At 41.1% G+C, this 13,908-nt stretch overlaps 1 protein-coding gene across 1 annotated transcript in view; it reads right to left on the bottom strand.

Moving 5' to 3' along the window:
• Window positions 1-444: 444 nt before the first annotated feature.
• LOC137322015 (gamma-secretase subunit Aph-1b-like) overlaps window positions 445-13,908 on the bottom strand; it is a 79,369-nt gene continuing 65,905 nt past the window's right edge. Inside the window, exons 5-7 of the mRNA XM_067985023.1 lie at window positions 2,637-2,764; window positions 1,563-1,686; window positions 445-1,038 (exon numbers count right to left, since the gene is read on the bottom strand). Coding sequence (XP_067841124.1) covers window positions 1,022-1,038; window positions 1,563-1,686; window positions 2,637-2,764 — 269 coding nt within the window. The 3' untranslated portion in view covers window positions 445-1,021. The remainder of the gene's footprint in view (window positions 1,039-1,562; window positions 1,687-2,636; window positions 2,765-13,908) is intronic.

Genomic DNA, 13,908 nt, shown 5'->3' with positions numbered 1-13,908 from the left:
TACTAGACATACAGAAACAACAAAAATAGTGTGTGTGTGAGAGAGAGAGAGAGAGAGAAAGAAAGAAAGAGAGAAAGAAAGAAAGAGAGAAAGAAAGAGAGAAAGAAAGAAAGAAAGAGAGAAAGAAAGTGTCTGAAAATCCCAGCTAAATAATGCAACTAAAAAAAGCTGTGGATAACTGTCATTTACCCAAGCAAGTTACGTTTAATGGGCAGAAGTAACTCTGGGTGGTACATCCACCCAAATATCAGGAGTTTAGCAAGGTGTGAATAACATGGGCATATAGCCCAATCACAAAATCTAAACGACCATGGTTCCATCAGTATCTGGGTGAGAATCAGAGCTCAATTTCCTGCTCTCCACATACCCAAATCCCTGTAGCTAGGCAGCAAATGAACACCAAACACCTAGATAATATTCCAGCTGAAATATGCTCAAGCCATAGTATTTCATAACCAGACTTTATTATTTAAATGCATTGATAAATGTGACTCATGATAATGTCAAAAAAATGATTTTAAAGAGGAAACTGTAATAAAATCCTGGTACATGAATGGTTCCAGATCCACAATACACCGTATACATATGACCTGGTACACTGAGCACTGCATAAACAAGTTTTATGGAAAGTACCATTTCCAGGTTGTACAAGATGTACATTTCTAATTTATAAAAAGCAATAGCGCATCAGTTACCGCAAAAACTAAAATTTCTCACTCCCAATCATGGCACAAAGCTTTGTAATTGCAAACTTTTCTGTTCAGTAAAAAAAGTTCTCTTGCACACACCCACACACACACAAGTGCGCAGGCAGTCCCATAAGAGTCAAACAGAAGAACGATGGATTACTGTCTTCTATTTAGAATTGTTCCCTGTAATTATCATTTGTTGTGGTATTGCTTCATCTGTGTTCAAGGCTGCTGTTAGTATTCTGTTCATCCAGCACTGTGCAGTTCCTGGCAAGATCTCATCCTGGAACAGTCGTATGTGTTTCTATCAGGAGCCAGCCTGTGTAGCAATACTATTTATTTTCCTTACCTGAAGCAAAGGAGAAAAAATGTTAGCGTGTTCTTAACCTCGAGTGTTAGGTTGGCCCAGTGGTGGCACAATCTCCTCCGAGTCAGACGGTTGTGGGTTCAAGCCCCACCTGAACATAGTGTAGGGTGACATTCAGAGCAATACTGAGGGAGTGCTGCATTCTTGGAGGTGCCATCTTTCATTTGTTTTGAGCCTTTTTACCTTGTCTAAGGCTTCCATCTCATTTATATAATGATTGATTTTGCTTAGGTTATCTCTGTTTGGGAAGGGCATGTTGTTTATATTTTTCCTTGTGAATATTTGGAAGAAATAATTATTCAAAATATTTACTATTTTGTATTCATCCTCACTTTCAAACCTGATTGTATCTTTTAGTGTCCTTTGCAAAAATAGAAACATTTGCTTTCTGTAGCGTGTTCTTAAGCTGTTGCTACAACATGGTGAAGACTATTCTTTAAAACTGGTACAAGTATTCCCTATGTGATTTTCATTTTTAGGCCATGGTTCGAATAAGATGGACTTACACATGAAGAAATGTTGAAGATTTTGCAAAGATCCGCCCGATGTAATGTAAGCCCAAGCTGCCATAAGGACCGTAATCACGTATGCTGGAATAAGGCTGCCTTCATACATTGGATTCAGAAATGTCTGCAGGATAGGAAAGAACAAATACTATAATATAATTATGTCTGATATTATGTCTTGTATAGTTATGACAATTTTCTGGGCTACAAATGCAATATAAAATAATTATATTGCATTATGAAGAAAAAAGACAAACATGCAACGGTACATAAAATAGATACCGAACACCTTGGAATGCTTTAAAGAGAATCTCATCAATGGCTCAATGGGTAAAAGCAGCATGGGGTGTAGCAGTGAGGCAATCAGACCAGGAAGATCCCACAGGTGATCCATGTCTGTGCTGTTAGCTGACCAGGGGCCAAGTGGATACTAAAATTGACCTCACCATTCCTGCCCTAGGGAGAGGAAACCAATATGTGTAATAGTAATTGCTAAACAGAGAATGATCAATTTATGAGGTATTTCAGTATTGGTTATTCAAAGTTATAATTCCATTTAAATGGTACAGTGATTCAATCCTAGATCTTAATTGAGTTAACTGATCGCAGCCAGAAAGGCAGTAGGAATAGTTTAAAACACCTCAGCAGCTTCGAACTATGGAGATGGGGAAAAATATGCTGGGATTCCAACTCATAATTATCAAGTGAACTCTTGACAATCTATGTTGAAATGTGCACCTATATGGATGCCATATGAGAACAGGATCGGACTCAGTTAAGATTGCCCCCAGAGTCAACTAGCCTGTCAAAATTCCTGTCCAATTTCAAACGTGAGGCACTGAAGGGCAGCAGGTGCCCAGTCTTTCCACAGACAGACCATTTTATATGACATGAAGATTATGCGCAGTTTCTGTAATTACAAAGCCATGATAATGAATATATTTGATTATTAAAATTATATAAGGGTATAAATTTCATAAAAAAGAACCCTCAAACCACATATAATACAGGAGGAATTCAGACATACTTTAACATGCATAATATCTGAAACAGATCCAAGAGTAGAAATCTCACCAGTCCTGACACTAGCAAGTGTGTTGCAATAACTGCTACAACAGCCCACCATCGCTTATTCTCAAATCCATCAAAGAATAATACACTCCAGAATGTATGTAGAAGGGTGATGGCCATGGTCATAAAAGCTTCAAAAAAGGAAAGTACAATGAAATGTTGGACTACAACAGAACATATTGCAAGAGGGCATCACAAGGTACTACACATACATGTATCTTGTTAACAGAAACTATTAATTCATCCATAGCAGATCTTTCTTGGCATTGTTCACCATGAGTTGGAGAATGCACTATTTTATAACAATAAAGGTGCCATGTGTAACAAATATGAAGGTTCTATTTTGTCTAGTTTTGGCTTGGTGGCTGTCCCTTTAAATTCAGTCACAACACATAATGAGGTTAAGAGCAGCCAGAATTTAACCAAGCTTAACTCATGTTGCAAGCTTTATACAGTTGTCTGAAAAGCTTGGGGGATGAGCCAACCTAATTTTGAACAAACAGACTATGCAATTTGTTCAGTTATACACAAGATAGCCAGCTATTTTTGAATGTGGACGACAGTTCTAGGTAACTATTTTCTGGGAAATTTAAGGAACTGTAGCTGGTTGGTAGCCAGTTTGAGAGTTGGTTTGGTATTCTCAAAAGGGAATTCTAAGGCTGTATTAGCGCCCTCAGTGGTAAGAAATACAATAGAAACGTTACAAGTATAAAAGTATTCTACAAAAGAATTGCGCAGCATGATATCATGACTTTTTATTTTCACTTTGAGTAGACAGAATTTCTATTAAATACATGTGTATATTATAAAATGCTAGTTTTTCCATTTGTTCATCTTTTGAAAAATATACTTACCAGTTCTGAATACTGGTGAGGGAGAGGGTTCCTCTAGGGAGTGCAGCCAGAGCCAAGTCCACAGCACCAATGGGTGGCTCAGCTGTACAGGAGGGGAGGAGAAAGGTGAGGAGAGCAATAGTGATAGGGGATTCACTAGTTAGGGGAGCAATCTGCGGCCACAGATGCGAGTCCAGGATGTTATGTTGTCTCCCTGGTGCCAGGATCAAGGATGTCACTGAGCAGCTGCAGAACATTCTGAAGGGGGAGGGTGAACAACCAGAGGTCATGGTCCATATCGGTACCAACGACATAAGCAGAAAGAGGGATGAGGTCCTGCAGGAAGATTTTATGGAATTAGGAAAGAGATTAATCAGCAGGACCTCAAAAGATAGTAATCTCCGGATTACTCCCGGTGCCCTGCGCTAGTGAGTATAGAAAAAGGAGTATCGAGCAGATGAATGTATGGCTGGAGAGATGGTGCAGGAGGGAGGGCTTTAGATTCCTGGAGCATTGGGACCAGTTCTGGGAGAAGTGGGACCTGTACAGGCTGGACAGGTTGCACCTCAACAGAGCTAGGACCAATGTCCTTGCGGAGAGTTTTGCTGATGCTGTGGGGGAGGGTTTAAACTAATTTGGCAGGGGGATGGGCACAGGATGTAGCATTGGAAAGGAGAAACAGATTGGTGCACAAAGGATTGGGAGAGACAGATAGCACTAGAGTAAGAAATAGTACGGTATTAGGTGGGATCAGATTAAGAGAGAATACAAGAAGGTCTAAGGTAGGTTTACAGTGCATGTGTGTAAACGCACAAAGCATAGTAAACAAGGTTGGTGAGCTGCAGGCACAATTAGCCACATGGGACCAAGATGTTGTGGCGATAACAGAGACCTGGCTCAAAAAAAGAGCAGGATTGGGTACTAAATACAAGGTGTTCAAGAAAGATAGGGAAGGAAACAAAGGAGTGGAGGGGGTGGGAGGGGGGGTGGCAGTATTGATTAAGGAGAATATTGCAGTGCTGGAGAGAGAGGATGTCCTAGAGGGGTCAAGGACAGAATCTATTTGGTTAGAGTTAAGAAACAATAGAGGTGCCATTACACTACTAGGGGTATTCAATAGGCCACCAACTGGTGGGAAGGATATAGAGGAGCAAATTTGCAGGGAAATTACAGACACATGCAAGAACCATTGAGTAGTGATAATGGGGCACATCAACTCTCCTAATATAGACTGGGATAGTAATAGTGTAAGGGGCGAAGAGGGGGAGGAATTTTTGAAGTGTGTTCAGGAGAACTTTCTTGACCAGTACATTTCTGGCCCAATAAGGAAGGAGGCATTGCTGGATCTGGGGAATGAGGTGAGCCAAGTGGAGTAAGTGTCAGTCTGGGAACATTTGGGAACAGCAATCATAGTATCATAAGGTTTAGATCAGCTATGGAAAAGGACAAGGACCACTCTAAAGTAAAAATACTCAATTGGAGGAGGGTCAATTTAAGTGAGATGAGAACAGATCTGGCCCGGGTAAATTGGAATCAAAGATTGGCAGGCAAAACTGTAATTGAACAATCGGCAGCGTTTAAAGATGGTTCAGGTACATTCTAGGTACATTCCTACCCGGGAGAAAGGTAGGGCAACTAAAGCCAGAGCTCCCTGGATGACAAAAAGAGTAAGATGAAGCAGAAAAAAGGGGCGTATGACAGATGTCAGGTTGATAATACAAGTGAGAACCAGGCTGAAAATAGAAAGTTCAGAGGGGAAGCGAGAAAGGAAATAAGAGGGGCAAAGAGAGAGTATGAGAATAGACTGACGGCTAACATAAAAGGAAATCCAAAAGTCTTCTATTGGCATGTAAACAGTAAACGGGTAGTAAGAGGAGGGGGGGACAGATTAGGGACCAAAAAGGAAATCTACGCTTGGAGGCAGGGGGCATGGCTGAGGTACTAAATGAATACTTTGCATCTGTCTTTACCAAGGAAGAAGATGCTGCCAAAGTCACAGCAAAAGAGAAGGTAGGTGAGATATTGGATGGGCTAAAAATTGATAAAGAGGAGATACTAGAAAGGCTAGCTGTACTTAAATAAGTTACCCAGTTCAGATGGGATGTATCCTAGGTTGCTGAGGGAAGTAAGGATGGAAATTGCGGAGATATGGGCCATAATCTTCCAATCATCCTTAGATACGGGGGGTGGTGCCACAGGACTGGAGAATTGCAAATGTTACACCCTTGTTCAAAAAAGGGTGTAAGGATAAACCCAGCACTACAGGCCAATCAGTTTAACCCCGGTTGTGGGGAAACTTTCAGGAACGATAATCCAGGTCAAAATTAACAGTCACTTAGACGTGTGGATTAATTAAGGAAAACCAGCACAGATTTGTTAAAAGTAAATCATGTTTAACTAACTTGATTAAGTATTTTGATAAGGTAACAGTGAGGGTCGATGAGGACAATGCGGTTGGTGTGGACTTGTATATGGACTTCCAAAAGGCGTTTGATAAAGTGCTGCATAATAGGCTTGTCATCAAAGTTGAGGCCCATGGAATAAAAGGGGCAGTGGCAGCATGGATACAAAATTGGCTAAGTAACAGGAAACAGAAAGTAGTGGTGAACGGTTGTTTCGGACTGGAGGGAGGTATACAGTGGCGTTCCCCAGGGGTCGGTACTAGGACCATTGCTTTTCTTGATATATATTAATGACTTGGACTTGGGTGTACAGGGCACAATTTCAAAATTTGCAGATGACACAAAACTTGGAAGGGTAGTGAACAGTGAGGAGGATAGTGATAGACTTCAAGAGGATATAAACAGGATGGTGGAATGGGCGGTCACGTGGAAGATGAAATTTAATGCAGAAAAGTGTGAAGTGATACGTTTTGGTACGAGGAGAGGCAATGTAAACTAAAGGGTACAATTCTAAAAAGATTGCAGGAACAGAGAGATCTGGGGGTATATGTGCACAAATCGTTGAAGGTGGCAGGGCAGATTGAGAAAGCGGTTAAGAAAGCATACAGGATCCTGGGCTTTATAAATAGAGGCATAGAGTACAAAAGTAAGGAAGTCATGATGAACCTTTATAAAACACTGGTTCAGCCACAACTGGGGTATTGTGTTCCGTTCTCACCACCGCACTTTAGGAATGATGTGAAGGCCTTAGAGTGGATGCGGAAGCGATTTACTAGAATGATTCCAGGGATGAGGGACTTCAGTTATGCAGATAGACTGGAGAAGCTGGGGTTGTTCTCCTTAAAGCAGAGAAGGTTGAGTGGAGATTTGATAGAGGTATTCAAAATCATGAAGGATCTAGACAGAGTAGAGAGAGAGAAACTGTTCCCATTGGCAGAAGGGTCAAGAACCAGAGGACATAGATTTAAGGTGACTGGCAAAAGAACCAACGGCGACATGAGGAAGAACTTTTTTACACAGCAAGTGGTTATGATCTGGAATGCACTCCCTGAAAGGGTGGTGGAGGCAAATTCAATTGTGGCTTTCAAAAGGGAACTGGATAAGTATTTAAAATAAGGGCTGAAGTTGTGATACTCTTATCGCTATCAAAAACAGGGGAAAGACCCTACAGAGGCATAGGATAATTCTAATAGCTAAAGCAACTAATAGAAATTGTTACAAGTAAAAAGAAAGATTGCAAATGCTGGAAATCTGAAAACAAAGAATGCTGGATATACATATCAGATAAGTCAGAATCTGGGTTTAGGATCTCCCTGATTAAACAGAATATCTCCTTTATTGATATTTGTAATCCCCATGTATATTTTAACTGGCAGTACATCACAACTACTGACAAAAGGTAATTAACATCTTCCCAAGTTAACTAAAGAATACAGTATGTTGAAAACATCCACTATGAAACGTCTTACTATATAAATATAAAAATGAATTGTTGTTGGGAAGCAAAAATTGGCCATGTGCTCTCTGTATGAAACAGATTTTTTTTGGAACCTGCAGTATAAACTGCTGACCACCCAACTTCCCTTCTAGGCCCCCATTCTAGCTGACATTGTAAATAGTTCCGTCTCTTTTAAAGCAGTTGTGAACAACTGGAAAAATCCATCCTCGACGCCTCTGTCCTTGCGAACTACTGCTCCATTTCCAACCTGTCCTTCCTCTCCAAGGTCCTTGAATGTGTTGTTGCCTCCCAAATCTGTGACCATCTTTTCTGCAATTCCATCTCCATAATCAGGTTTCCGCCCATTTGCAGCACTGAAACAGCCCTAACCAAAGTGACAAATGACATCCTCTGTACTGTGAACGTGGTGCATTTTTCCACCTCGTCCTCCTTGAACTCTGCAGCTTTTGAGACGGTCGATCACACCATCCTCCTCCAATGCCTCTCCTCCGTTGTCTACCTCACTGGATTCCACTCTTACTGTCAAATCATTGCCAGACCATCTCCAGCAATGGCTTCCCTTCCCACCCAACACTGTTACTTCAGAAAACATCCACTATGAAACGTCTTACTATATAAATATAAAAATGAATTGTTGTTGGGAAGCAAAAATTGGCCATGTGCTCTCTGTATGAAACAGATTTTTTTTGGAACCTACAGTATAAACTGCTGACCACCCAACTGCTGCAAATGGGCGGAAACCTGATTATGGTGATGGAATTGCAGAAAAGATGGTCACAGATTTGGGAGGCAACAACACATTCAAGGACCTTGGAGAGGAAGGATAGGTTGGAAATGGAGCAGTAGTTCGGTGGAGCAGTTTTCAGAAGTCCCCCAAAGATCTATCCTTGGCCCCCTCCGCTTTCACATCCACATATTACATTGAGTCTACAGCACAGAGACAGGCCATTCGACCCAACTGGTCTATGCTGGCGTTTATGCTCCACACGAGCCTCCTCTCACCCTCTCGTCTAACCCTATCAGGATACCCTTCTATTCCTTTCTCCTTCATGTGCTTATCTAGCTTCCCCTTAAATGCATCTATGCAATTTGCCTCAACTACTCCTTGTAGTAGTGCGTTCCACATTCTTACCACTCTTTGGGTAAAGAAGTTTCTCCTGAATTCCCTATTGGATTTATTAGTGACTATCTTATATTTATGACCTCTAGTTTTGGACTCCCCATAAGTGGAAACATTTTCTCTACATCTACCCTATCAAGATGTGGAATTTAGTAGTGCACAACCTTTATTCAATATTTTAAAATAACTCAACAGTTTGTTAGCATAGGGCGGGACCTGCATCTGTGTTTTACATGTGCGATGACTGATCTCCATTCAGACTCCATGCCGACCCCTATCTTATATTTTGCAAATTAGAGGTGCAGACTGCCTTTAAGTAGTGCTAGCCACTCGCGCTATCTGGGCCCCCTGCTGGTGAGCAACCACACAACTAGACCTGGCTCCTTGCAATCAAGTAAATCACCAGGCAGCACGAATGTTATGTGCTGCCTGCATCTCAACAACTGGGCGCGGTTTAATCATGCACCTGTGCCCGGTTTCGGGGGTTATCCAATATGGCACCCCCTGCTATTTTCTTGGTGGATTTGATTGTAAAAAGTTTTGCAAACTGATGCTTTTGCTTTATTGCCAAAGGTGATGCATCACAGAATAAAAAATATAATTCTGCTTCAGAGCTTCAGGACTTTGCTGCAACAAAATAAGGTCTGCACACCCTAACTCACTACACCGTCTCACACACAATGAATGACCACTGGGCAAAATACTGCAGGCCTTCCATTGTCCACAGAACCACAGCCCAGCAAGGGCAGAAACATTTGGATTTTAAAAAAGTACATGTAAACTTTTGAGGAATGTTGATCAGAAATGAAGTGTACAACTTGAATGTATAATCAACCAAATTACCACCACATTTGAACATCCTTTGAGAGTTAATTCTGATCAAACATCAAATCTCAAATGAGTGCTCGAATTTCACCTCATTTTGAGGTCAGTACCAAACAGTGCTGCCATGACAGACTAAACGGGAGGCTGGTGACAGGACTGCAATGGCTCAGCCCTACCACAGCAGTACCCATACCAGCTTCTCCCATATCGGCCCCACCCCTCACTGCCAAGCCGATCATGCTTCCCTGACCAAACACTGCGATGATAAGACACGAGTGATCACCCCCCAACGGGGCGCCCGAGACACAGCTCTAACTCTAGACCAGCCCGTCCGCCTCGCGCCCCCCTGACAACCTTGTATTGCCCCCACCCCCCAAGTTTGAGAACCTCTGGATTATGCCTCTGTGAAGCACCCTGAGGTGTTTTTCTACATTAAAGGCGCTATATAAATGCAAGTTGTTATTGTTATTTATAATCTGGATATTCTCCAGGTTTAAAAAAATGATCGCAAACATATACAAAATCTGAGGTACAACTAAGACATGGAAAAAATATGGTAGAGCTACGACCTAATAAGATGTCAGTTAGAGTACTATGTGCAGTACTGGGCTCTAAATTACAGGAAGGATATTGAGGCTTTAGAGAGTGTACAATGCAGATTCACTAGGATGCTGCCTGGTATGGGGAAAAGTTATATGAAGAAGTCTTGAAAAATTGGGTCTTTTTTCCTTAGAACGATGCAGATTACGGGGAAATACAATAAAAGGATGGGACAGGGTAGATAGAAGCAGACTGTTTTCAGTAGTTGAGAGATAAAGAACAAGGGGCCATAGATAAAAGATTAAGAGATTTAGAACTTAAGGCAGGAGAAACTTTTCACAGAGTTGTGAGGCTGTAAAATTCATTTCCAGGATTAGTAGTTGAGGCAGAAAGTATGTTAACGTTCAAGATTAGATTGGATAGGCAATGAAGGAAAAGTGGTTGAAGGGATATAGAAACAGTGTGGGTAATGTGATTAGATCTATTTGCTCGCGTAGAGGGTAAACACCGACATGGACTGGCTGGGTCGAATGGCTTGTTTCCATGTTGTAATTTTTATGTATTTCTATTTACTACCATATAGCTGACAAACAAGTCAGAACGACAATAGATGAGTAAATGGAAAGAATAGAGTAAAAATACAAGGCTATCATTGGAAAGCAGGGATCATGGAAATTCCCAACCACCATCCTGCCAAACACCAATTATTATTTATTTTACAATTCTACGGTCTCTACCCAGTGGCACAATGGACAAACATTAGGGAGCTAAAATGTGCATTGCCCGATTACTTGTAGAAAATCAACTGCTTGGTGATTTAACAGATAAAACCTTAAAAGCTGTTATTACAAATATACATTTTAGTTAGGGGATATTGCTCGTGAGTAAATACAACTGTTATACTTATAAAGACATTAATTTTGAACGAAATATGGTAAATAAAAAGCAAAACTACAAAGAGTCTCCACCAGTAGGAATGGACAATTACCTCTTTTAAAAAAAAGGTAAACAGTAAAAGCATCCACAATTGTATCATGCAGACCTTTTAAAAAAAATGGAAAATTTGTATGAATCAGAGCTCTACTTTGTAAATGAACCCTTGCAAATTCCTAATTCCAAATTGGCCCACACACAGCTCAGCCTGGCGCACAGAATAATTTGGAGCCCTGGGTAGTAAAAATGCTTCTCATCCAAAACACCACGCATCTTAAAAAGGTCATGGCTGCCCTGATAGCTTCTCTTCCTGCAGAGGCTGGAGAAACTGCTGCATGATGGCAGTGACTGAAAAAGGTTAGAGAATAAAAATGTCATTTTGATCCAAAAATGTGTGTGTTGTGGCAGAATTGAAGATAAATTTTGTAAAGCAGTGAAACATAACTGAGCATAACCTTGATAAAAGTTATTTAGCTACACTTTCTACTTGCCACAGAATGCACACAGAAACATCCCCAATTTTATCATGTAGATCTGTATTTCCGTTAAATTCAGAATTCCCGTGCCTAAGTAACAAGCAGCACTCAATTTCTAGATCTGCGATGTGCCTGTTGGTACATGGTATGCAAAGTTCCAGACTGAGATATGACAAGTTGCCTGCGCTCTTAAATTCCTATTGAGTATGGGGATTTCACTCATTTAAGAGGAGATTTTCAAGTCACAAGATTCAGTGGCGCTGCGGGCAGAAAATCCGTTGGACATCCATATAGCCAGATCAGTGCCATTTTAGTGGCAAGCACAATATTTTTGACAAGTCTTTAGAGGCCTACTGAAAAGACCCTTTGCCACATTTAAATATTATAATTTATTTAAACAAAGTACTACTCAACTTTCTATCTGCTTAGAATGGGACTGAGGTATGTATCATCTTTGCCCATCTGGAGGGGACTAAAAGAAGTTCCATGAATCATGGAGCTCTTAAAGAGTCCTTTTAGCTATTTTTTCTGTCTTGCAGTACATTTTTAGTAATGGCTGCTGTTAATTTGTGTTGACGTTATTTTGAATTTTTTTAAATTTAAAAACGTGAGAATTTTTTTTGTTCTTTCTTCCAACAGCATGTCTATGTGGAATCTAAAACAGCAAAATATTGTCTTCTAATTCATCAGAAAGCTGACTGTAATTGAAGCACTTTCAAGACTTCAGCAGATCAGGAAGAGTTGGAGAAAAAAAGATAGGACCTCATGCAGTACAAATTTTCCACAGGGCTAAGGGAATGAAAAATTTTCTCAATGAAGAGTCCAGTGGTGGGCGACAAGAATCATACGGCACAGAAGGAGGCCATTCCACCCATCGTGCCTGTGCCGGCTTTTTGAAAGAGCTATCCAATTAGTCCCATTCCCCAGTTCTTTCCCCTTAGCCCTGCAAATTCTTCCTTTTCAAGATTATATCCAATTCCCTTTTGAAAGTTACTATCGAATCTGCTTCCACCACCCCTTCAGACCGTGCTTTTCAGGTCACAACAACTCGCTACGTAGAAAAAATTCTCCCCTCCCCACCTCCCAAGTTAAAATTAACGATGGTTTGGTATTGAAGCATCACAAAAAAGTATATCTTGAAGTGGTACAAGATAAAAGAAGGCAAGCCAGCAAGATCAGGCAGCACCAGAGCATCATTGAATGCATCTGCTATTAAGCCACCAACCATATCTGCAGCCATTGGCACAACAGCTTGGCAATGACTGCAGGGAAGTGGCTCTGCAAGTTCTGAATCAGCACAAAGTCAGTTATAAATTTGTGTCATCTGCTGTAAGAACACCTGTAACCAACATGCACCATAAGAATGGTAGTGCCAGTGGCAATTAAGATCACATCCTTCCTCAACTTTTGCTTCCATCTCCTTCCAGGCTTGGCATAAGGATCATTGCAATATCAGGCAATATGCTCCCCACACATACATAAAGCAAGTGACTGATGCATAAGTCAGCATGGCCTGCAGTATAATTTCCTTTCCCACTGAACAACAGCGGGGTGACACATACTGTTGTATTTTCCAAAGCAGCTGGATCATATGACAGACATGTAGCCATCTGCAATCCATCCCATGTGTCCATCCATGCATCATGCAGGTCAACTGTGTTACTATGATTTTATGGGTGAAGCCCTTTAAAGATGTGAGTGTGCAAGGATGTCAGTTGTAAGTTGCAACTTGAATATGTGGTCTGCTAGAATATAAGCAATGAAAAAGCTGCATCAGTGTATGCAGGCCAGCAGTAAATGTTGACAGGCAACACTTTGTGGCATGCATAATTGGGCCATCTACCTGATAAATGGTACTGTTGGGTAGTCTTACCTTGGCAACTTCCTTCTAGCGTGCCATCCTGTTCTTGACCAATTCTCAGGTCCTGCAGACACGGTATAAAGCGCAGATAATGGCTGCATTGCTATCCTCAGGAGGATGTTCTAGAGTGTTCTACAGGTCCACCTCGTACTATCCCATGCAACAGCATCTCCACTCCACCAGCCATGAAATAAGGTATTCAGATGCTGCACTGCTCCATCAAGACTTTATTTCATGCCTCCATATTTATTTTGCTAGTCACTTTTTTGTTGCCTCTTACAGCCTTTGTACAGGCTAAGATATACTTCAAATATTTACAGCCCCATTAAAGACTGCAACAATTTTTTTGCCCATAAACAGTCACTTACCTTTAAATTTAAGCAGTAGCCTTTACCTACTCAGCAAAACTCCCCTTTTGCCACACAATTCTTATTAATAGCTATGTGATCGTAGCTGGAAGGATAACAAACTGAAATATTCTCCGACAGAATGCAGGAAACACAAAGCCAAAACTTGATTTTAATTCATCGACTCAGATGTTGAGGCTGGTGCTTTCGCACACAATCTGTGACTACAGTGGAAGAAATAAAATCAGGACGCTCCTAGAGGCAGGGACCCTCAACTCTTTTAAAAAGTACCTGGACCTGTACCTAATGTGCTGTAAGCTGCAGGACTATGGACCGGGTGCTGGAAGGTGGGATTAGAAAGGGTACCTGGTTGTTCTTCGAGCTGGTGCGGACACAATGGGCCAAATGGCCCCCTTCTGTGCTGTATCTTTTCTATGGTGCTATAGTTCTAGGACCTAGGTCTTGGAAATATTTCCAGT

This window comes from Heptranchias perlo, chromosome 1 (assembly GCF_035084215.1).
Source record: "Heptranchias perlo isolate sHepPer1 chromosome 1, sHepPer1.hap1, whole genome shotgun sequence".
NCBI lineage: Eukaryota > Metazoa > Chordata > Chondrichthyes > Hexanchiformes > Hexanchidae > Heptranchias > Heptranchias perlo.
This window is presented reverse-complemented; position numbering and strand designations above follow the sequence as displayed.